General features: G+C 41.0%; 1 protein-coding gene and 1 non-coding gene across 3 annotated transcripts in view; one reads left to right on the plus strand and one right to left on the minus strand.

Annotated features, from left to right (window-relative positions):
- The window catches only part of Brca2 (BRCA2 DNA repair associated), a 44,428-nt gene that overhangs the window by 13,359 nt on the left and 5,644 nt on the right, over positions 1–25,425 (plus strand). For both annotated transcript variants that reach the window (XM_021162873.1, XM_029477704.1), the window contains exons 11-24: positions 232–5,046; positions 6,480–6,575; positions 9,964–10,033; positions 10,452–10,798; positions 12,759–12,940; positions 14,141–14,328; positions 14,926–15,096; positions 16,134–16,488; positions 17,956–18,111; positions 18,196–18,340; positions 19,493–19,614; positions 21,079–21,271; positions 21,521–21,684; positions 21,778–21,916. In XM_021162873.1, coding sequence (XP_021018532.1) covers positions 232–5,046; positions 6,480–6,575; positions 9,964–10,033; positions 10,452–10,798; positions 12,759–12,940; positions 14,141–14,328; positions 14,926–15,096; positions 16,134–16,488; positions 17,956–18,111; positions 18,196–18,340; positions 19,493–19,614; positions 21,079–21,271; positions 21,521–21,684; positions 21,778–21,916 — 7,143 coding nt within the window. The remainder of the gene's footprint in view (positions 1–231; positions 5,047–6,479; positions 6,576–9,963; positions 10,034–10,451; positions 10,799–12,758; positions 12,941–14,140; positions 14,329–14,925; positions 15,097–16,133; positions 16,489–17,955; positions 18,112–18,195; positions 18,341–19,492; positions 19,615–21,078; positions 21,272–21,520; positions 21,685–21,777; positions 21,917–25,425) is intronic.
- On the minus strand, positions 9,337–9,477 carry LOC115031257. Its single transcript, XR_003836857.1, has one exon. It is a non-coding gene; the product is annotated as a U4 spliceosomal RNA (small nuclear RNA).

Here is a 25,425-nt window from a genome sequence, read left to right on the forward strand (position 1 = left end):
CAGGGTTTCTCTGTATAGCCCTGGCTGTCCTGAAACTCACTCTGTAGATCAGACTGGCCTCGAACTCACAGAGATCTGCCTGCCTCTGCCTCCCAAGTGCTGGGAGCGCCACCACCGCCCAGCTTTCTTCTTGTACTTCTTATTTTAAACACTTTAACTTGGGAAAAGCACTGAGTGGATGCAATTAATCATACTCTAACTTGTCCTATCACTCTGTTTTCTTATGCATAGGTATACCAGATTCTTCTCTCAAAAAAAGCTGTTTACCGAATGATCCTGAAGAGCCATCCTTGACCAACTCTTTTGGGACTGCTACCAGTAAAGAAATTAGTTATATTCATGCATTGATATCTCAGGATCTTAATGACAAAGAAGCAATAGTCGTTGAAGAAAAAACACAGCCATATACAGCCCTAGAAGCTGGCTTTCTGTTATGCTTGCCAGAAAGAACATGTGAAAATGACCAAAAAAGTCCAAAAGTTTCCAATGGAAAAGAAAAAGTCTTAGTTTCAGCATGTCTTCCTTCAGCAGTGCAACTCAGCAGCATTAGCTTTGAATCACAGGAAAACCCTCTTGGTGACCACAACGGAACAAGTACTCTTAAATTAACTCCCAGCTCAAAGCCACCTCTGTCAAAGGCAGTCATGGTTTCTAGAGAGAAAATGTGTAAAATGCCAGAGAAACTGCAATGTGAGAGTTGTAAAGTTAATACTGAACTAAGCAAAAACATCTTGGAGGTAAATGAAATATGTGTCTTAAGTGAAAATTCTAAAACCCCTGGGCTTCTGCCACCTGGTGAAAATATAATAGAAATGGCCTCTTCAGTGAAGTCACAGTTCAATCAAAATGCAAAAATAGTCATACAGAAGGACCAAAAAGGCTCACCTTTTATTTCAGAAGTAGCAGTCAATATGAACTCTGAAGAACTTTTCCCAGACAACGGGAATAATTTTGCTTTTCAAGTAACCAATGACAGCAATAAGCCTGACTTAGGAAGTTCAGTGGAACTCCAGGAAGAAGACCTCAGCCACACAAAAGGGCCTAGTCTCAAGAACTCTCCCATGGCAGTAGATGAAGATGTAGATGATGCGCATGCAGCCCAAGTGTTGATTACAAAGGACTCAGATTCATTAGCTGTGGTCCATGATTATACAGAGAAGAGCAGAAATAATATAGAGCAGCATCAGAAAGGAACCGAAGACAAAGATTTCAAGTCAAATTCCTCCTTGAATATGAAATCAGATGGGAACAGTGATTATTCAGACAAATGGTCGGGGTTCTTGGATCCAGTCTTGAACCATAATTTTGGAGGTAGCTTCAGAACAGCTTCCAATAAAGAAATAAAACTTTCAGAGCATAATGTCAAGAAAAGTAAAATGTTCTTCAAAGATATTGAAGAACAGTATCCTACTAGTTTAGCTTGTATTGACATTGTTAATACCCTTCCATTAGCAAACCAGAAGAAACTAAGTGAACCTCATACATTTGATTTGAAATCAGTTACTACTGTATCTACACAGTCTCATAGTTCATCATCTGTTTCTCATGAAGATACTGACACAACACCTCAGATGTTAAAGCAAGATTTTCATTCAAATAATTTAACGCCCAGCCAAAAAGCAGAAATTACAGAACTGTCTACTATCTTGGAAGAATCAGGAAGTCAGTTTGAATTCACACAGTTCAGAAAGCCAAGCCACATAGCACAGAATACATCTGAAGTGCCTGGAAACCAGATGGTTGTTTTAAGTACTGCTTCTAGGGAGTGGAAAGATAATGATCTTCACCTCCCAGTGGATCCCTCTGTAGGTCAGACAGATCACAGCAAGCAATTTGAAGGTTCAGCTGGAGTTAAACAAAGCTTTCCTCACCTGTTAGAAGACACTTATAACAAAAATACATCTTGTTTTTTACCAAATATAAATGAAATGGAGTTTGGAGGATTTTGTTCTGCTCTTGGCACAAAACTTAGTGTGTCTAATGAGGCTCTGAGAAAAGCTATGAAACTGTTCAGTGACATTGAAAATAGTGAGGAGCCTTCGGCAAAAGTAGGACCACGAGGATTCTCTTCAAGTGCACACCATGATTCTGTTGCTTCAGTGTTTAAGATAAAGAAACAAAACACTGATAAAAGTTTTGATGAGAAATCTAGTAAGTGCCAAGTAACATTACAAAATAATATTGAAATGACTACCTGTATTTTTGTTGGCAAAAATCCTGAAAAATACATAAAGAATACAAAACATGAAGATAACTATACTAGCTCTCAAAGAAATACTTATAATTTAGAAAACTCCGATGGTAGTAAGTCAAGTACAAGTGGCCCAGTTTATATTCATAAAGGTGGCAGTGATTTACCTGCCGATCAAGGCAGTAAGTGTCCTGAGTCATGTACCCAATATGTGAGAGAGGAAAACACACAAATTAAGGAAAATATATCAGATTTAACATGTTTGGAAATTATGAAAGCTGAGGAAACGTGTTGTATGAAATCTTCAGATAAAAAACAATTACCTTCAGATAAGATGGAACAAAATATAAAAGAGTTTAATATATCCTTTCAGACTGCAAGTGGGAAAAATACCAGAGTCTCCAAAGAGTCATTAAATAAAAGTGTGAATATTTTTAATCAGGAAACAGATGAATTGACTGTCATTTCAGATTCTTTGAATTCTAAAATTCCTCATGGCATAAATAAGGACAAAATGCATATTTCATGTCACAAGAAAGCAATCAGTATTAAAAAGGTATTTGAAGACCATTTCCCAATTGGAACTGTCAGTCAGTTACCAGATCAGCAGCATCCTGAATATGAAATAGAAAGTATCAAAGAACCTACTCTGTTGGGTTTTCATACAGCTAGTGGGAAAAAAGTCAAAATTATGCAGGAATCTTTGGACAAAGTGAAAAACCTTTTTGATGAGACACAATATGTTAGGAAAACTGCCAATTTTAGTCATCAAGGATCAAAACCCCTGAAGGACAGTATGGACAGTAAAGAAGAACTTACATTAGCATATGAGAAAATAGAAGTAACTGCCTCAAAATGTGAAGAAATGCAGAACTTTGTCTCTAAGGAGACTGAAATGCTACCTCAGCAAAATTATCATATGTGTAGGCAAACTGAAAATCTCAAAACATCAAATGGTACCTCTTCCAAAGTACAAGAAAACATAGAAAGTAATATAGAAAAGAATCCTAGAATTTGCTGTATTTGTCAGTCCTCTTACCCAGTCACTGAAGATTCTGCTTTGGCATATTATACGGAGGACACAAGGAAAACTTGTGTCAGAGAGTCTTTATCCAAAGGCAGAAAATGGCTTAGAGAACAGGGTGATAAGCTTGGAACAAGAAATACTATCAAAATTGAGTGTGTAAAGGAACACACAGAAAATTTTGCAGGAAATGCCTCATATGAACATAGTTTGGTTATTATCAGAACTGAAATTGATACAAATCATGTCTCTGAAAACCAAGTGTCAACCTTCTTTAGTGACCCTAATGTGTGTCATAGCTATCTATCCCATTCTAGTTTTTGTCATCATGATGACATGCATAATGATTCAGGATATTTCTTAAAAAATAAAATTGATTCTGACGTTCCGCCAGACATGAAGAATGCTGAAGGCAATACCATTTCCCCCAGAGTATCTGCTACAAAAGAAAGAAATCTGCACCCACAAACTATAAGTGAAGATTGTGTTCAGAAACTGGAGACTAATACTTCACCACATGCAAATAAAGATGTAGCCATTGACTCATCTCTGCTGGATTCAAGGAATTGTAAGGTAGGCTCACTCGTGTTTATTACAGCTCATTCACAAGAAACTGTAAGAACAAAAGAGATAGTCACAGATAACTGTAATAAAATAGTCGAGCAAAACAGAAAGAGTAAACCAGGCACTTGCCAGACAAGCTGTCATAAAGTATTGGATGATTCAAAGGATTTTATATGTCCTAGCTCTTCAGGTGATGTCTGCATAAACTCACATAAGGATAATTTTTGTCCTCATAATGAACAAATTTTACAACATAACCAAAGTATGTCTGGACTGAAGAAAGCTGCAACACCACCTGTTGGTTTGGAAACTTGGGATACAAGTAAATCTATAAGAGAACCTCCCCAGGCAGTCCATCCTTCACGCACTTATGGGATTTTTAGCACAGCAAGTGGAAAAGCTGTACAAGTGTCAGATGCTTCATTAGAAAAGGCAAGGCAAGTGTTTTCTGAGATGGATGGTGATGCTAAACAGTTATCTTCCATGGTGTCACTGGAAGGTAATGAAAAGTCACATCACTCTGTGAAAAGAGAAAACTCTGTGGTGCACAACACCCAGGGTGTATTGTCACTCCCAAAACCCCTCCCAGGCAATGTCAACTCATCTGTATTCTCTGGATTTAGCACTGCAGGTGGAAAACTGGTCACAGTTTCAGAAAGTGCCTTACACAAAGTTAAAGGAATGTTAGAGGAGTTTGATTTGATCAGAACTGAACATACTCTCCAGCATTCACCTATACCTGAAGACGTATCAAAAATACTTCCTCAACCTTGTGCTGAAAACAGAACCCCAGAATACCCTGTGAACTCAAAATTGCAGAAAACCTACAATGATAAATCCAGCTTACCAAGTAATTATAAAGAAACTGGTTCTTTGGGCAATACTCAATCTATTGAAGTTTCTCTCCAACTCTCTCAGATGGGGAGAAACCAAGACACACGGTTGGTATTAGGAACAAAAGTATCCCATAGTAAGGCTAATCTTTTGGGAAAAGAACAAACTTTACCCCAAAACATAAAAGTAAAAACTGATGAAATGAAAGCATTTTCTGATGTTCCTGTGAAAACAAATGGAGAATATTACTCCAAAGAGTCAGAGAACTATTTTGAAACAGAAGCAGTGGAGAGTGCCAAAGCTTTTATGGAAGATGATGAGCTGACGGATTCTGAACAGACTCATGCCAAATGCTCACTGTTTACATGCCCCCAAAATGAGACTTTGTTTAATTTGAGAACTAGGAAAAGAGGAGTGGCTGTTGACACAGTGGGTAAGGATTTACTTTTGCTTTGGTCTACTGGTCTCTCTCAAGTGATTCATCCTCAGTAGTCTTGTAGGCTACTAGTATTAGTGTTAAAAACTAATTTTCCCCCCTGTGGAGTTTAGAGGACAGTGATTTAGAACTTGATATCTGTAAGTCTATACCAACAAGTCATATTTTAAGGATCTTTAGTGTATTTTTAGTTGATGTTGTGAAATTATGCTAAGAAGTTTTATTTTCAACAAAGCTAGTGAAATGTTAATATTTCCCATGTGTGTAAAGAAGTTCTAATTCTGGCAGTTAGAAGCTGGTTTCTAGTATAGCCCCATGACTTAATTAGTACTGTGTATGACTTAGTTACTTAGTTACTGTACTCATCATTTGTTGCCTCACTTCTCTGAGCCTGTTCCCATATCCATAATGTGTAGTTAATGCCTCTCACAAGGTAATTATAGATAAAATGTTTAGTACTATCAGGCATTATATTTGATAGTTGTAATCCCAGCATTCAAGAACCTAAGGCAGAAGGATTGCTAAATTCAAGGCAGCCTGGTTTAAATATCATGACCCTGTCTCCAAAAAATCCATCAATTAATTGATTACATGTTTAAAGTCACAAAATTTAAAATAAGTTACTCAACATTGAAACTGACATGTTACTGACGTAGGCAGAGAACCTAGTTTTTGTTTGCTTCCTTCACAAATATTCTAAACACAGTTTAATAGTAAATAATGTCCTACTCTTTTTCAGAATTCTTTTTATATATGGATGATTTTCCTGCATGTCTGTCCCTGTACTGTGTACATGCCTTGTATCCAATAAAAGAGCATATTGGATACCCTAGGACAAGTGTTACAAAGAGTAGCAAGCTGCCACATGGATTCTGAGAACAACCTAGTTCCTCTCAGAGAATATCAGTGCTCTTAATACTATTGGACTATATTCTACTTTCTCATTTAAATGTGTAATGGCTTAGTGAAACTATTAGGTTAATAATCTACAGTGAGCATGTTTTGGTAGTGTTTCAGGCTAGAAAGAATCTTTATTGAATCAGTTGACATTGGCAATCATAATCAGTTTCAAAACTAATATTCCAACCCTTGTGTGGGTGATTTAAAAGACATTGGCTCCATTTACAAGCTTGTGGACTCACTCAGAATAATTATATATCTTCTTGTCTAGCCCTACCATATAGTGGAGTGAGGCCTGGAAGTTAGTTTATTATCAGCCATCCTGCCAGAAACAGATTTACTTCATCAAATATTATACAGGTCACATTCTGTATGAGCAAATTTAACTGTGTAATACTTATCTGTGGGGTTTTGTTTTGTTTCATTGCTTTCCATGTATAAGTCAGTACTTTAGTTATAAAAGGGGAAATCTAGTCTTTTATAAGGTGAAACTGATACAACCACAAATATGTATGGAACTTTCTTTTTAGGACAACCCCCAATCAAAAGAAGCTTATTAAATGAATTTGACAAGATAATAGAAAGTAAAGGAAAATCCTTAACACCTTCAAAAAGCACTCCAGATGGTAATTTGTTTTTATTCATAGTTTTTCTCTGAACAAGTACTCTGCATGTTATTCTTACACTTTCCTCCCTTGGTTCATTTGTGTGTAGAGAATGATTTAATTGTTAAACTTTTGGTGTATTTGGAATGTGGATGGTTCATCCATGATGCCTACTAGGGTAGGGCACTGACAAAGCTGTAATTGCTAGTGTAAGATGCTTATGAAATAGTGACTATAGACTTAATGAAAGTGGTAAATGACCTGCACCATTTCATCAAAGTCACATGATCAATGCTACCAAATGAGGTGTACGTTTCTCAGTCATGATTTGGCTCCATCCTTCAACTTACTACATATAGATGATGCCTTGCATTGCAGTCTTTTGAGTTTCCTATTACTTTTTTTAATGCTTGTTTGTTTGTTTGCCTATCTGCTTTTCTTTTCACTTTGTAGACCAGGCTGGCCTAGAACTCAGAAATCTGCCTGCCTCTGCCTCCCGAATGCTGGGATTAAAGGCGTGCACCACCACGCCTGGCTGTGTCTGTCTGCTTTTCAAGACAAGGTGTCTCTATGTAGCCCTTGCTTCATGGAACTCATTTTGTAGACCAGGCTGACCTGGAACTCACAAAGATCCACCTGCCTCTGCCTCCCAGGTACTGGGATTAAAGTTGTGTGCCACTACTATCTGGCTTAACTTTTTGTATTTAAAATAAAACAAACAAACAAACAAAAAAACTATTTAGTATCCATATATATGACTTCAGTGCCTGAGGAGGCCAGGGCCATCAGGTCCTTAGAAGTATAGTAACCTTCAGCTGTGTGTTGGGAATTCAGCTCAGGTCATGTGCAAGAGCAGTCACTTCCTATGAGCCATCTCCCAAGCTCCAAGTTGACAAACTTTATTACCCAACATTTAACCACCTTTGTCACTGATAGACTTCTTAGACTGAAAAGTCTTAAATATTAGAAAATATACAGACCAGACACAAACTTCTTTAAATTCTAATTTTTACTTAAAAGCTAAATTTTACCTCGGACAAAAATAATTTTACTATTGTCCTTGTAGATATAGCCTTATTTTGTTTATTTAAGAAAAACCTCAGACTGCTGAAGTGGTTCAGCTGGTAAAAGTACCTGCCACTACCTAGCCTGATGGTGTGAGTTCAATCCCAGCACACCACATTTTAGAAGGACAGCACTGACTTCTGGAAGTTGTCTTCTCACCTTCTCTGCACACCCCCCTCCCCCACACACACATAAACATGCATACATGAGTGCACACACATGTGCACATACATGCCCAATAATGATGAGTAAAATTAATTCTAATAAAATGACAAAAAAACTGCTGAATACCCAAATCTGAGTAATTAGTATTTTTTATTTTCTCCAGTATCTATGGTAATCCTGTAGCAATAAAGTAGCTACTGTGTATCAGCCAAACTGAAAATAAGTTGTCACAGGATAAGTGTGACTTCTACAGGCTGTACAGATATTCTCTTGTACAGTGAACAGGTGTATGTAACAGTGCTGATGGTGGGACCTGTAAAGATCATTGTGGGCACTTAGCCTCTGTTCCACAGATCACCCATAGAATCACCTTCCTGTAGAATAAACATAGATGGTTCAAATCCACAGTATATAGAGAGGCATAAGAATTCTAGGTCTGGCCGGGTGTGGTGGCACACGCCTTTAATCCCAGCACTCGGGAGGCAGAGGCAGGCAGATTTCTGAGTTTGAGGCCAGCCTGGTCTACAGAGTTCCTGGACAGCCAGGGCTACACAGAGAAACCCTGTCTCGAAAAACAAAACAGAACAAAACAAAAAGAATTCTGGGTCTGGGCAGTTGGCTTAGTGATTAAGAGCACTTCTTGTTCTTGGAAAGGATCCAGGTTTAAATTCCCAGCACCTACATGGAGGCTCCCCACCTCCTCAGACACCAGACATGTTTGTGGTTCACAGACATAAATGCAGGCAAAACACACACACATAGAATAATAAAATAAATTTTAAAAAGAATTCTTTGCAATTCTTGCTTGTCCTTACAAATCCTTAGAGAAATAATCATTGTGCTACGTCTTCCTTTCTAAATAATGCTGCATGTGCAGAATTGACAGATTATGTTTGTTTTCAGCTTTAGGCTTTTTGTATTATTTTATGTGTATTTGTATTTTGTCTGCATGTATGTATATATACCATGTTTGTGCCTGCTGTGTGGAAGCCAGAAGAAGACATTGGATCTCTGTAACTGGAGACGGTTGTGAGCCACCATGTAGGTGCTTGGGAATTGAACCCTGGTCCTCTGCAAGAGCAGCCAGTGCTGAGCCATCTCTCCAGCCTACAGTTTTCTTATTCTTTAATCTTACATTTGAGCAAACGAAACATTTGCATAACTCATTCATAAATGCTGTAGAAAGCTATACTTGGCCGGGCGATGGTGACGCATGCCTTTAGTCCCAGCACTTGGGAGGCAGAGGCAGGTGGATTTTTGAGTTCGAGGCCAGCCTGGTCTACAGAGTGAGTTCCAAGACAGCCAGAGCTACACAGAGAAACCCTGTCTTGAAAAACCAAAAAAAAAAAAAAGAAAGCTATACTTGGAGAAGTCTTAAATCCGCCCGCCCCAGACACACTCCAGGCTATTCTCCAGTTTTCCTACCTCTTACTCCATGGTTTGCACTTTATTTTTATAAACATTCTATAATTATATCTGTCTGCATTTTCAAACCTTGTTTGCTTTTGGAGGGGAGGGAGTGTATGCTGCTTTTTTTTTTTTTTTTTGACAGTTTCTATAGAAACTATCAAAAATTGTCAATGCCAACTATATTTCAAGTTATGACAGCAGGGTATCCGGAAACGTTTTCAGTTAGCTATAATTGCACCTCAGATAAATGTCACTGGCTATAACACTACCAATGTACAACGCTAGGGAATGCTGCTGAATGAATATGTAAATGTATTTCTTATTTGCATGGTTGCATAGTAATCAATCATGTGACTGTATCCCAGTTTACTCAGTTAATCCCTAATTAGTGGACAAATTGTAGGTCTAATAGCCGTAAATTACATGTTGAGAATGAATACTATCTAAAGCTTTGCTTCTGAACCTTCGTAAAACCAAACTTTAAAAATATCTACACCGGCTATGAGCTAACTGTAATGAATACTAATACCAGGACTAAATTTAAAACTGATTTCTCTGAGGTTTGAAATGTTGGTTATTTGGCTTATAGTTATAAGTAGTTTGCAAGTTCAGTATACTCGATAATTATTTATTAAATATCCATAGTGTGCAATGAAAACTTCAGTGTCTAACAACGTTTTGTGAACATTTACAATAATGTATATTTAATAGAAATGGCAACTAAAACCTCTTACTTTTCACTAATACTGTAGAGTGGGATTTTTTTTAGGCACAATAAAAGACAGAAGATTGTTCACACACCACATGTCTCTAGAGCCGGTTACCTGTGGACCCTTCCGGTAAGATTTAAAAAAAAAAGAAAAAAAAATTAGTATAGCATAGAAAAGAGATCTTTGTTTTTTTTTTTAAGTTAATAACTAACTCATTTAGAATGAATTAGAAATGTGTGCTAGAAAATGTATAACTATCTGGAAGAAAGAAAAGCAAGACAGGTGGGATTGGAGTGGAAGAGAAGACTGAGTTACTAGCATGTAAGCCCCCTGCAGGTCGGGAGGAGAGGGTGGTGCAGAGCAGGAGGGGCCACACTTGTAAGGAATAACGACAGCCTTGGATGTTGTGGTATCGTTCTGTGGTGTAAATGCTAACAAGAGCAAATCAGTCACCTGATCTCTGTCTCTCAACACATGCACACACGCACACACAGTACGTGCGTTTGTTGCTAGGCAAGCATACTGAAGTACTCTCTCTCCAATGCAGCTCAAGTAAAGAAAGGCAAGGAGCCCAGCACCCACATCTTACCTCACCTGCTCAAGGGCTTCTCTCTAAAGGGCATCCCTGGAGCCCTTTAGCTTTGGAAAAGTCTCCAAGCAGTCCTATAGTTTCAGTCTTACCGGCTCACAGCGTTTCTGTCACAAGAACCGAAAGGACCAGACATTCAGGCAAATCCACCAAAGTCTTCGTCCCGCCTTTCAAGATGAAATCACAGTTTCACGGAGATGAACATTTCAATAGCAAGAACGTTAATTTGGAGGAAAAGAACCAAAAGAGCACAGATGGAGACAGGGGAGACAGGAACGACAGCCATGATCGTCCGTTTAACAAAGGTGACTACCCTCTGAAGGCCACTAGAATTTTCACAGGGTATGATATGAGAAGTCTTTAGGTATTATGTAACATTTTGACGTGGTTTTTGTCTTTTTGCAATAATTTTTGAAATCTTGATTTCTGTGTGTGTACAGGTGCATGAGCTGCCGCACACACGGAGGGCAGCTTTGGGGAGTTGGTTTTCTCCTCATCAGGTTTGTGCACAAAGCACTTTTACCTGCTGAGCCATCTGCTGCTCCTAGTTTCCCCTTTTTGGTTAGAGCAGTGGTTCTCAACCTTCCCAATGCTGTGACCTTTTAATACAGGTCACATGTATTCCTCATGTCATGGTGATTCCCCAACCAGAAAACGATTTTCATTGCTACTTGATAACTGTAATCTGGCTACTGTTATGAATTGTAAATGTTTTGTTTTCCAATGGTCTTAGGTGACCCCTGTGAAAGGATCCTTCAAGCTTCAAAGGGGTCACAACCCACAGGTTAAGAACCACTAGACTAGATTGCTGTGCTATTAACGTTTTCCTCAGTATTTTCTCCCTTTTGTGGTGATAAGTAATTTCAGAACCTTTTTTTTAAGATTTATTTATCTATGTATTGTATGTACATAAATGCCCTGTCTTCAGACACATCAGAAGAGGGTATCGGATCCCATTACAGATGGTTGTGAGCCACCATGTGGTTGCTGGGAATTGAACTCCGGACCTCTGGAAGAGCAGTCAGTGTTCTTAACCACTGAGCCATCTCTCCACCCCCAGACCTTTCATATTTTCTGAAGGAAAAGATTAGGTTCGAATTGTTGTAATGATTTCTTTCAAAGATAACTACTTAGTGACTTTTCTTCTGGATTTTGTGTTGTTTTGTTTCTTTAACAAAAGCCAGGAGTTGCAGCTATTTCAGTGGATAAAGTGCTTGTTGTACAAGCATAAAGACTTGAGTTCAGATCTCTAGCACCCATGTAAAATCCAAGTGTGTAGTACACACCTTTTTAGCAACTCCGATGCTAAAGAGGCTGAAACAGAATCCTAAAGCTGTCTACCCAATCAACCCAGTCAAGATAGGGAGATCTGGGTTCAGTCAGAGGCCCTGTCTCAAAGTGGAGAGCATTGGATTAAAATACTCCATGTTAATGTCTGACCTTCATATACATGTGTGTGCACACACATACACACATGCTCAGGCACACACAAGACAAATGTAATGGTAGCGCAAGGCCAGGCATGATGTGCTCAGGCCTGTGGTGCCATCACTCGAGAATTTGAGTCAGAAGCATTGTGAGTTCCAGACCAGTGTGGGCTACATAGCAAGACCCTGTTTCAAAAAACAAAAGCAAAAAAACCAAAACAGCCTCCTTTGGGAACTATATAAACGTAGCTATGAAGACACTGGAACAGAAAAAAGGCTAGGAGTTCAGTGTTAGCTTAGGCTTGAGCGACGCAAGAAGGCCACCAGGCCTAGTCGAAGACTGCTGTGACTGCAGTTATTTTTATCATGTTATTTTTCTTCCAAAACTGAGCTGAAAACAATTACATGTGCTTCTATTCATTACTCAACCTGTAGACTTAACAGAGATTAGGCTCCCTGTTCTCTGCATGTTGAAGCAAAACAAATTAATACACATCTTTCATAAAACAAGCTGTGCCTTTTGTGGGGAGGAGGGTTTCTCTGTATAGCCCTGGCTGTTCTGGAATTTGCTTTGTAGACCAGGCTGGCCTCAAACTCAGATACCCACCTGCTTTTGCCTCTGTCTCCTAAGTGCTGGGACTAAAGGTGCTGCCACCACCCAGCAGTAAATACATAATTTTTGTTGTTGTTTCTTTGAGACAGGTTCTCTCTCTGTGGACCAGGCTGGCCTGGAACTTACAGAGATCCTCCTGCCTCTGCCTGCGCCCCCAGTGTGGGGCTAAAGGTGTGTGCCACCAGCACTCTGTTCATTTCACTTTTGTAAATTATCCTTTAACAGATTTAATGTCAAGCCTTGAGAGTGCCAGAGAACTACAGGATATGCGAATTAAAAACAAAGAAAGGCGACATCTCCGTCCGCAGCCAGGCAGTCTGTATCTTACAAAATCATCCACTCTGCCCCGGATCTCCCTGCAGGCCGCAGTAGGAGACAGGGCTCCTTCTGCATGTTCTCCTAAGCAGGTAAACTGCAATCCTAAGGGAAGCCTCATGCTGTTAGCTAGAGTTTGCAAGCTGTCTTGTTTAGAGAATGAACATGATCCTGCTTGCTCATCAGTCCAGAGGGGCAGCCTCCCTCCTCTGCCAGGCTTGTCCTCCTGTACCAAAACGATCTGTACTGCAAAACTGCTGCTTGTGCTCCAGATCTCACTTGTCTAAATGGCGCAAGTGCTCTGAGCTAGGCACGAGGGGAATCTAATCATTAGCCTTGATTTAAAGTGTGAGTGACTGCTTTCTGGAGGTTCTGTTATGTAATTCTAGTGAAGACTTTACTGTTTGGTAGAATGTTCCTGAGCAGAAGGCTGGAAGTGACAGCAATGACGTCAACAGTGTGTGCTGAAGCTTTGTGTGCCCTGGACACTCCTCTTAGAGCTAGCTTCACATGCCCCAGTGACCGATGACTTTAGCCTCATAGCCTCTTGAGAGACGTGCATTATCGTTTTGTCAGGCAAGAGGACTAAGGCACAGAGAGGATTAAGTAGCAGCTGAAGGATAACAGCCTGGAGTCATGTTCCAACACACGGGTCTGACCCCAGAGCCACTGTGTGAAGGGAAAGACACTTGGTTGGTCATGCTTGGGTGAAGGAAACACCTGATAGGGTCCTACACTTTTACTTCTGGGCTCTAAAAAGAAGTTAATGGCACCATTATTTGTACAGCTTAATGGAGTATTTTGTGAATTTGGATGTCTGCCTGGTGCAGGGGCCGTGCTGATCTGTGTTTCATTCATTTTACTATATGTACTGCTGAAGAAGTGCAGCCTGCCACTGGAGAAGGCAGAAATTGCTTATCTGCTTGTTCCCACAGTGCCTTCTTGTGGCAGGTTTAATGACAGGAAGATACAAGAGAAAATGAAAAGTGTAACCAACTAACCAACTCTTGAATACACAAGCAGTTTATAAACATGCTTCTAGTATAGAGGGGGCTTGTGTTGCTTTGTCTGTGCGTGTGTATGTGTGTGTGTGTGCTTCATACCCAGTGCTTTCTGCATGCTAAGCACCACTTTGTCATTCCTTTATCCTCCTGGGCCAGTTAACTGTTCTATAGTGACTATTTTAGTACTTACGTGAACAGTTCTGGATAAGTTCAGTTTTGTTTATATTCTAGGTCTATATTTCACTTTTTAATTTTTTGTTACTTTTTTCTATTGTTTGTTTTGTACAGCTCTATATATACGGCGTTTCTAAAGAGTGCATAAACGTTAATAGCAAAAACGCTGAGTATTTTCAGTTTGACATTCAGGATCATTTTGGTAAAGAAGATCTGTGTGCTGGCAAAGGCTTTCAGTTGGCAGATGGTGGATGGCTGATCCCCTCCAATGATGGCAAGGCTGGAAAAGAAGAATTTTATAGGTGCTGTGTGGAGAAAGAGATTCTGTGTTAACTTTGTATTCTCTCCCTCTTTCTTTTCTTTCCTTATGACTCTTAAGTTAAAATTTGCTAGTCATTTTCCCTCCCTCTTTCTTTTCTTTCCTTATGACTCTTAAGTTAAAATTTGCTAGTCATTTTCTTTTTAATCTGGATTCTTTTGTTAAAATGTATTTTAGTTCACTAGACATTGTTTTAAAATCTTTTGAAAATTGAATGTGATTTATTCTGGGACTTAATGAAATATGTTTTTTGTTTTCTTTAAATTGGTTATATTTTTATATATTATGGGAGAACGTTGAATTTGAATTTGCCTTATGGTATTCTCCCATTTTGTCATTTCCTTTTTCACTGTATACTTTAATAAAATTTAAAACTATAAGCACTAAAATTTAAACAGAAATCTATAACTGTCAGTAATGTAACCAGAAAATCTCAGAACGTAGACATGAACCACTCAGAAGCTATACACTGGTGTATACACACACAAGCTTCTGCGTGATTGCGCACAAGAGAATAGTGACTGTTGAGGGATCTGCTATTATTCTGTGTTTTTATTGTACTGTATATTTCTTTGCTCAGGGCTCTGTGTGACACTCCAGGTGTGGATCCAAAGCTTATTTCTAGCATCTGGGTCGCTAACCATTACAGGTGGATTGTATGGAAACTGGCAGCTATGGAATTTGCTTTTCCTAAGGAATTTGCTAATAGATGCCTAAACCCAGAAAGAGTGCTGCTTCAACTGAAATACAGGCAAGTTGAAAGGATGGCAGTAAGTGACTGTGTCATCCAGTCTGCAGTTTCCTGTGTAGCTCCTGACTTCTATAACAAAGGTAGTGTATGAACCAATTCTGAGTAACAGCCCCCATCCAAGTCCTTCCCCCCAATATCCCCTCCCCTTTTCCTCAGAGAAGGGGAAGCCTACCTTGGGTACCACCCCATCCTGGGACATCTAGTCCAAGCAGGACTAAGTGCATCCTCTCCCATTGAGACCCAGCCAGGCAGTCCCTTTAGGGGAACAGGATCCAGTGGCAGGCAACAGAGTCAGAGACCGCCCCTGTACCAATTGTTAGGGGTCCCACATGAAGACCAAGCTGCACATCTACAAATGTTCAGGGGGTCTAGGTCCAGCCCCTGCATATTCTTTGGTTGTTGGTTCAGTCTGTGTTCTAGCTATAATCTTAAGAATTATGTTTTCAGTATATCTTTGATGAATTTATTGTTTTTTGAGACAGGGTTTCTCTGTGTGGCCCCTCACTATCCTAGAATTGACTCTGTATATCAAGCTGGCCTTGAAGTCAGAGATCCTTTGCCTCTGTCTCCTAAGTGCTGGGACTAAAGCCATGTGTCACCATGCCTGGCTTAATGAACTGATTTTTAAAATTTTTTTGCTTATTTATTTATTTGTGAGTGCATGTGTGGATATGCACTCCAGAAGAGGGCATTTGAGTCCTCCACTAGCACATTCTGCCTATTCCTTTGAGGCACGGTCTCTCTCTCTGAACTTAGAGCTCCCACTTTCTTGGCTAGTATGGAAGCCAATCCCCAGCAGTCTCTCTGTCTCCAGTGACCTCAGAGCTGGAGTTACAGGCATGTACTCTGCTCAGCTTGTTATGTGTGTGCTGGGAACTAACCTCTGTCCTCATTGTAGTGCCACAAGCTCTCTTGTCTGTGTTGCATTTCTAGCCTGGTGAAGTAGCTCCACTGTTTCTCAAGTATCTGCTGGCTTTGTTTACAGTGAGCCCTCAGGGGTACAGTTGCTAGAATCAGCATCTTGGGTTCCTTTTCAGATACGATGTGGAAATTGACAACAGCAGGAGATCGGCTCTAAAGAAGATACTGGAGAGGGATGACACAGCTGCAAAAACCCTTGTTCTCTGTATTTCTGACATCATTTCACCAAGCACAAAAGTGTCTGAAACTTCAGGCGGTAAAACTAGTGGTGAGGATGCCAACAAAGTGGACACGATCGAACTCACAGATGGGTGGTACGCTGTCAGGGCCCAGCTAGACCCTCCACTCGTGGCTCTTGTAAAGAGTGGCAAACTGACTGTGGGTCAGAAGATCATTACTCAGGGAGCAGAGCTGGTGGGCTCTCCTGATGCCTGTGCACCTCTGGAAGCCCCAGACTCCCTTAGGCTAAAGGTAAGCTACATTATTGTACACGCTGGACAAGAACCAGCCCATAACTCCCTTATATTCCAGAGAGGTAATTTATTTAAAATGGTGTGTTTACTTCGATCGTAAAGGATAGAATTTCTTGACAATGTACTAGTAATATAAGAAGCAAATTTTTCTAATGGTTTCTGATGGTTAGGGGAGGCAGAACTATTTCTTGAGCTAGATGAACTTGCAGTTAATGAGTAAGAGTCAGTCTATACCAGAATTGAGTTTAGGTATCTGTGCCTCTGTCCCCTCCTCCCAGCACTGGAATTACAAGTTCATGCCACCATACCTGGCATTTTCCCAGTGTTTCTGCAGATAGGACTCAGATCCTCATGCATACAGGGCAAGACCTTTACCAGTTAAGCCATCTCCCACCCCTCACCTATTTTTCTATTTGAAATATTTAAATAGCATTGATCCTTTGTTGCAGAAGTGTATGTGTGAGTGTGTGTGTGTGTGTGTGTGTGTGTGTGTGTGTGTGTGTGTGCACGCACATGTACTGCTAGAGAATCAGACCTTGCATACTCTGGGCAGGTGCACTACAGTAGATTATATCCCAAGCCCTACAGTAGAAATATTCTTGAGAAACACATTATGTTGAAGTAGTTTCCCTTTTGTACAGTTTTTGATTACTCACTTTTTTTGCCTTTATCAGTCATTTTTATGATATATTTTTAAAAAGTTTTATGAGTCTGAGTGTTTTTCTAGCCTTTGCACCATATGCAGCCAGTTCCCTCCAAGGCCAGAAGAGGGAATTGAACCCAGATCCTCTGCAAGAGCAATCAGTGCTCTTAACTGCTGAACCATCTCTTTAGCACCCTCTACACACACACACACACACACACACACACACACACACGAATATTCTCTTTTAAAAAAATTTATTTATTTATTTATTTCATGTATGTGGATACATTGTTGCTGTCTTCAGACACACCAGAAGAGGGTATTGGATCCCATTACTACTACATGATAGTCTATAATATTTACAGCATACCAGCTCATTATATGTGATCTAATTTTCAAGGACATAATTTTTTTAAAGATTTATTTATATGAGTACACTGCAGCTGTCTTCAGATACACCAAACGAGGGCATCAGATCCTATTACAGATGGTTGTAAGCCACCATGTGGTTGCTGGGAATTGAACTCAGGACCCCTGGAAGAGCAGTCAGTGCTCTTAAGCACTGAGCCATCGATCCAGCCCCACAAATGTTCTTAAAAGATCCCAAAAGAATGAAAGAAACTTGTAAAGTAGAATTTAGTTTGTATTTAACTTTTTTTTTTTTTCTGTTCTAGAACTCATTCTGTAAGCTAGGCTGGCCTTGAAATCAGAGATCCATCCACCTGCCTCTACCTCTCCAGTGCTGAGATTGCATGTGTGCACCACCATGGACTGGCCTGTGTTTAACTTCTAAGTTGACTTCCTCTTTCCTTTTTGCAGATTTCTGCAAACAGCACAAGGCCTGCTCGCTGGCACAGCAAGCTGGGGTTCTTTCGTGACCCCAGGCCCTTCCCTCTGCCCTTGTCCTCACTGTTCAGTGACGGAGGAAATGTTGGCTGTGTGGACATCATTGTTCAGAGAGTGTACCCTTTACAGGTATGGTGCCTTTTGAAACTTACCATGTAATCCCCTTCTTTGGAGAGAATCTGAATGTTCCTTGCTGTTTTTGTACATTGTCAGTGGGTGGAGAAGACAGTGTCTGGATTGTACATATTTCGTAGTGAGAGAGAAGAGGAGAAGGAAGCACTGAGATTTGCAGAGGCCCAGCAGAAAAAACTAGAGGCCTTGTTCACCAAAGTCCACACAGAGTTTAAAGACCCCGAAGGTAAAATGGGCTTCATATTACAAACTGTTATTTCTTTATTTTTGTTTTGGTTTTTGGTTTTTCAAGACAAGGTTTCTCTGTGTAGCCCTAGCTGTCCTGGAACTCACTCTGTAGACCAGACTGGCCTCAATCTCAGAAATCCGTCTGCCTCTCCCTCCCAAGTGTTGGGATTAAAGGCATGTGCCACCACTGCCCGGCCAAACTGTTATTTCTTACAGTGTTTTATAAATTACATGAGTTCTCATCAAGTAATTGCTTTTTTAAAAAATCTGCATCTGCTTTTTTTTTCTTTTAACTTAAAAAATACCACATATGCAAAGAAATGAAAGCCAGGCATGGTGGCGCACGCCTTTAATCCCAGCACTTGGGAGGCAGAGGCAGAGGCAGGTGGATTTCTGAGTTCGAGGCCAGCCTGGTCTACAAAGTGAGTTCCAGGACAGCCAGGGCTACACAGAGAAACCCTGTCTCGAGAAACCAAAAAAAAAAAAAAAGTGCTCTGCGCTCCTGCAGAAAACCTGAGTTCAGTTTGCACTACCCATAACCACCCGTCAGTCCAATTCCAGGGATCCCATGCACCACATGCCAGGGTCACACTTTCATACAAACACATGTATACACTTACTCAGAAATGAACTTTTAAAACACAGATTGGACTTCCACTATCTAGCTTATTTAAAATTATCATTAGATTATATCATTTTCATGAATAATCAATCAATATGAAAAATAAGTTATTTAAGTTACAAGTTACAAATAAACCCCAGTGTATGGTGCTTTAACTGTGACTGCAACAGTCGTCACCATCATCGTCTTCTGATGCTGCTGCTTTTCTTCCTCCTCCTCTTCTTAAATGAAGCTATTAGTAGACAGCTGTTTGTTTGTTTTTAATGTTTTCTTTCCTGTCACAGCACATGTACAGAAGTCAAGGACAGCTTGTAAAGCTGTTCTGTCCTACCTTGTGGGTCCCAGGGATCAGACCCCGCTGTTAGACTTGGTGACTAGTGCCACTATCAGCTGAGCTGTCCTGCTGCTCTTTGTGGCTCTTTTTTGTCTAACCTCCCTCCTTTTGGTGCTTTTGCTTGACTCTATGGTTTTCACTCCTAAGTTTTGGTTCTAGCCAATCACTGTTGCTTTCTTCCCTTCCTCCCGCAGAAGACACAACACAGCGGTGTGTGCTGTCCCGCGCACTCACACGGCAGCAAGTCCATGCTCTGCAGGATGGGGCAGAGCTCTATGCAGCAGTGCAGGATGCATCAGACCCAGATCACCTTGAGGTGAGGAAGAACCAGGTGATGAGCCTCAGTCCCCAGCCCGCTGGGAAGCTCTTTCCTGCTGGCCATTAGAGCAAGCCCATGTTGAAATACTGCATCTTTCAGGGGGATTTCTGTGGCAAGTCCTTGATTCTGCATCAAGTAGAGAATGAAAAAGTTTGAGAGTTTCATGTATGACATTCACATAGTTTAATGTGCAGTCAAAGGACCAGAGAGAAGGCCAGTTGGTAAAGGCTCCTGCTGCCGAGCCTACAGCCTTAGTTCAGTCCCTGGGACCCAAAGGGTATAAGCAGAGAACCAGCTCCTTCCAGTTTTCTTCTGACTTATGCACACTCAAATTAAACAGTTTTTTCATGGTTTTTTTGAAACAGGGATTCTTTGTGTACCCTGGCTGTCCTAGAACTCGCTCTGTAGACCAGACTGGCCTTGAACTCACAGAAATCTGCCTCTGCCTCCTGAGTGCTAGAACTAAAGACATGTACCACTATACCTAGGTACTATTAGTTAATTAATTTGTTTATTAATTAATTTATTTTTAAGCAGGCAGAGCTTGCTTTTTTAGCCAGCTGTGTGGCACGTGTCTGTGTCCCACGTACTCTAGGGACTAAACAGCAGAATGGCAAGTTGTATGAGCTGGGGACACAACAGAATTCTGTCTGGAGAAACGGCTTAGCAGTTAAGAATGTCAGAGCTCTTACTCAAGTTCCAAGTACCCATGTTAGGCAGCTCACAACTACCTGTAGCTACAGGTACACATGTACACATTAAATAGATGAATATACAAAAAGCTTTTTAAAAATTGTATGTTGTTCCACAGAGGAACTATTAAATTACTATTAAATTAAGTTTATTGGGCTGCAGCAATTAAGAGCATTGGCTGTTCTTCCAGAGGACCCGTGTTCAATTCCCATCACCTACATGGCAGCTCACAATTGTCTGTAATCTAGCTTCAAGTGATTTGTCACCCTTACATATGCATACATGCAGGTAGAACACTAACGCACATAAAAAATAAATAATTCATTTGGAAGTAAGGAAAAAAGCCATTGAGCCAGCCTGTCCTATGTCAGCTATGCAGTTATTGAATTTGTCTGTGCCTCACTCTCAGCAGCTCTAACACTGAAACAGTAATAGCACACAAATCCTGGCCTGCCTGTGAAGGTCAAGTAATTAGGACATTTACCAGGCACAAATCCATCCTTCTGTCAATGTTCATGTCAGCCATTTGAAATGTACATGTGCTGGTTATGGTTAGAAGACACTTAGTAGTCAAGGTTTGGCTTAGCCCTAGGGAAATCTGTCACAGGGACTCACAGTGAAGCCGTTTGAGGTCCCTAGAGCATTGTGTGATAGCCTGAGTAGTGATCCGCACCCTCAGGTCTGGTCTGGTCTCACATGAGGCAGCCCTGCTAGGACAGGCGGGACTGCCATGGTGTCTGCTCTGTTTCAATGCTTAAATGCTCACAGGCTTGTTTCAGCGAAGAGCAGCTAAGAGCCTTGAACAACTACAGACAAATGCTGAATGATAAGAAACAAGCACGGATCCAGTCAGAATTCCGAAAGGCCCTAGAATCCGCTGAGAAAGAAGAGGGTTTATCAAGGGATGTTACAACTGTGTGGAAGCTGCGGGTTACAAGCTACAAGAAAAAGGAAAAATCAGGTTAGTATGCAAGGTTTTTTGTTTTTTGTTTTTTTTAATTCAGTTTGTTAAATTAAAAGGTGATCTTCCAGATGACAGAGTATGAAATTCATGTAAAATCCAATGAGTGAAATGGGCTCCGAGCACCACCCACAGAGCAGGGAAGCCTTGGGTCTTTGTTTTCACCATGTTTCAGAAAATGGTCACCAGTGTGTCTACCTGTCATGTCCCTTTCTTTCTCTGAACATGTCCCTTTCTTTCTCTGAACAGCTCTGTTGAGTATCTGGCGTCCATCATCAGACTTATCCTCCCTGTTAACAGAAGGAAAGAGATACAGAATCTATCATCTTGCAGTGTCAAAATCGAAGAGTAAATTTGAACGGCCCAGCATCCAGTTAACAGCCACCAAAAGAACTCAGTATCAACAGCTGCCGGTCTGCACCTCTCCTTACACAGTTTCCACCTTGATCAATGCAGAGCCCTTCTTAGAGCTTCAATATGCTGATTCTTTGTTCTGCTTCCTGCAGGTTTCCAGTGAGACTTTACTCCAGGTTTACCAGCCCAGGGAGTCCCTTCACTTCAGCAGACTGTCAGACCCAGCCTTTCAGCCTCCCTGTTCTGAAGTGGATGTCGTAGGAGTTGTAGTTTCTGTTGTAAAACCAATAGGTAATGTACAGAGTGTCTAATGTCGCTTTTCATTGGTTCTCTTGAACCAATTGCCTTCTTAAATTTGGGGGTTTTTGTTTTGTTTTGTTTTTTTAAGATTTATTTATGCTGAGCAGTGGTGGCACACCCTCTAATCCTAGCACTTGGAAGGCAGAGGCAGGTGGATTTCCAAGTTTGAGTCCAGCCAGGGCTACTCAGAGAAAAACCAAAAAAAAAAAGGATTTATTTATTTATTATATGTAAGTACACTTAAGACCCCTCAGAAGAGGGCGTCAGATCTCTCATTACGGATGGTTATGAGCCATCATGTGGTTGCTGGGATTTGAACTCAGGACTTTGGAAGAGCAGTCAGTGGGATTAAAGGTGTGCACCACCACAGCCCAGCTGCCTTGTTTCTTAATAAAAAACAATTCGATAGTACTTCAGAAGAATAACTTATATTCTGTTTTATGCTATTTAACTTTATAAAGTGATTTTTCAGTAGTTACAATCAAATAATTATAATCTGACCTATTGGTGGAGCATTCTAACCTCTGATCTCTCAAGCTTTTAATAGTCTCCAGCATCTTGGCTGGCTTCATCTCTCATGTATGTATGTATGTATGTATGTATGTATGTATGTACTTATGCATTTATTTATTAGTTTTATTTTGTATTTCTGGGGATCACACCTAGAGCTCACACTGCTCTGCAGATGTTGACACTAATCTCTGTCCCTCCCTGTTTTATTGTGCCTTTTACCTACAAGGCTCTTTCCTTTTTGACCTGCAGTGTGCACAAATGTGAAAGTTCAGCCAAGACCCCTGTGTAGGCACAGCCTTCCATTTCTTGATTATTTATTGTTTTTATTATTTATCTATAGATGCCTCAGCATTAGCTCCTTGCTCTCCCTCATTGCACATTAACCATGTGATGTGCCCTTGCTGTTCCATCAGTTACCCTCACTGTTCCCATAGACAGCCATGCTGGCTTCTGTGCCCTCATGGTGCTGGTCAAATGGAGCCTTGCAAGAGGCCCAGCAAAACAGTGCCTACTCCTTTCCCAAACCCGTGTTCTTCTTTTAACTTTGCTGTCTTCCTTGGCACTCTGTAAAAGTAGCTTCTGTTCTCCTGTAGTAATTGTTGTCTCTGAGGCTTACTGCCACAATCTGCTAACCTCACCCTAGTCCTGGAAGCTTCTGGCCTCCATACAATCTTATCTAGTTCTAGAATGTTTCCAACCTTTGAGACTTACTGCTGAATAAGCTTACCTTTTCCAGTTCTTTCTGAGCTCTGGCTGGCTGGTTCAACTCAGCTGTTCTGGCTCAAGCCGACTGATTCAATCTGTCTCTTTCTCGGCCTCTTCACTGAATTGCTCTGCTTGACCTTGTACTGACTTTGGCAATATGTTCTCATCTTCTGGCTCCTTCTCATTCTCTGGCTCATTCTGTCTTCTGTGTCTAGCTTGTTCTCTCTCTGCAACCCATCTTTCTGTAACTGTCCCAGTAAAACTGCCCCTTTCTCTTTCTCTCTTTTCTGTGGTGATCTCTTAAGTAACCTCTTGGCCTTTTCTTGTGAGAGTTGGGAATAGCCTATCTCTGATTCATTCTGTCAGATCTTTCTCGGATTCGTCGCTTTGTCTGCCCCTCAGTTAGACTTTCAAACTTGACTGCTTCCTTCTACAAACTAACCTTACCTACATTGCTTGGGATTAAAGATGTATACTAAAGACATTTCTATATTCCAGCCAGAGGGATTAAAGGTGTGTGTTAAGGATGAACCACACTACAACTAGAAACAGGTGTTTTTAAGTAAATAACACAATCTCGGGGTTCACAGTGTGATCAAATATCCTGCAACAGCACTCCTCAGCACCTAACAGTGTCTCCACCACACAACTGGCTCCCTTTTGGGATACAGTGTTGTAAAGGCAGGGCCCTGTCTATCTCCATCTCCCACCCTAAAGGAGCAAGTGCCATAGGACAAGCTCTACCACACGTGATAAATTCCTTGGGCACATCTTTGCCATTAGAGTTTTCCCATTCCTCCCATCTCTGGTTGCTCACTGTCCTTTCTGTTGTCTCAGTCTTTTGCATTGTTTTGAGATGGCCAGGAACGATGTGTGGGTCCTCTGGAAGAGCAGTGTCCTTGCAGAAGCATTCACTGGCCCTGACACCAGCTTCTGTGCAGCCCTGGGCCTGAAAGCTCTTCAAGCTTCACACTCTGCTTTTTGTCCTCATTCCCTGTCAGGAACCTTGCCTCAGGAATGTCACTTGTATGAAAGTACAATTATTTTTGCTTCTATTTGCTTTTTTTGTTGTATTTCCTATCTTTATCCATTATGATCACAGGCAGTTTTGTCTTTAATTTTGCTTTCTGTACACACTGTGCACATCTCACTTTGCCATTTCATGCACAAGTCTGTCCTGTTGTGGTAAAATAACACATGCTTTCAGTTTCTGTGGTCCTGCAGGCTCCTTTCCATCTTACAGATCTGTTTGTTGTCCCTGATCCCGAGAGTCTAAAGTTTCATAGCAGAGTCACTTTGAAAAATCTTAAGAATTTCCTTGTTCGATGGGCGGTAGTGGTGCACGCCTTTAATCCCAGCACTTGGGAGGCAGAGGCAGAGGCAGGTGGATTTCTGAGTTCCAGGCAGGCCTAGTGTACAAAGTGAGTTCCAGGACAGCCAGGGCTATACAGAGAAACCCTGTCTCGAGAAACCAAAAAAAAAAAAAAAAAAAAGAAAAGAAAAGAAAAAAGAATTTCCTTGTTCTGTGGTGTTTTCCTTACAGGTTGTGTTCTGTCCTCCACTGTGCCTGCAAATCCTCCCTTCCCCTCCCACTCTCCTTCCCTGCTCACCTTCCTTCCTTCCCTCTGTGTTTGGTGAGTAGTAGCTGACTGACGTGGGGTTTGTCTCTAGCTGTTATGTTCATCAGCCACATAGCCATGTCATTCCCTGTTATCTGAGTCACACTGAATCCGCACACTGCCTGTTATAGAAGGTGGGTAGCTCATTTGTGGATTCCATTAGTATTTACTGAGTAATTGTTCCATGCCAGGTGCACAGCAGAGAAGAATTCCTTCCTGGGAGCACTGTGGTGGGAGGAGGAGGAGGAGGTAACAAACAAAACAATGGAGGGCCAAAGGGAAGAAGAAAGGACAGGGTGCAGACAGAGCTGATGCTCAGCTGCCATTTTAGACAGCATTCAGAAAAGACCTCATTGATGGTGCCAGAAAAAAACTGAAAGAGAAGCCTGCAGAGCCTGAGGAGAGTCCTGGGTGGCTGTATGCTTTGGTGGAGCGTGAGAAAGGCACAGAAGAACCAGGTGTATGGGTGCTTGGATATACTTTTACATTTTATATTGATTATTATGTGTGGCATGTGTGCAGAGGTCAGAGGGCAAGTCAGCTTTATGGAGATGGTTCTTTCTGTATACCTTGATGTAGGGTCTCAGGATTGAACTTGGACTATCAGGGTTACACAATAGTCACCTTTACCCACTGAGCCATCTTGCTGGCTCCCTTGTATAT

This window comes from Mus caroli, chromosome 5, assembly GCF_900094665.2.
Source record: "Mus caroli chromosome 5, CAROLI_EIJ_v1.1, whole genome shotgun sequence".
Lineage (NCBI taxonomy): Eukaryota > Metazoa > Chordata > Mammalia > Rodentia > Muridae > Mus > Mus caroli.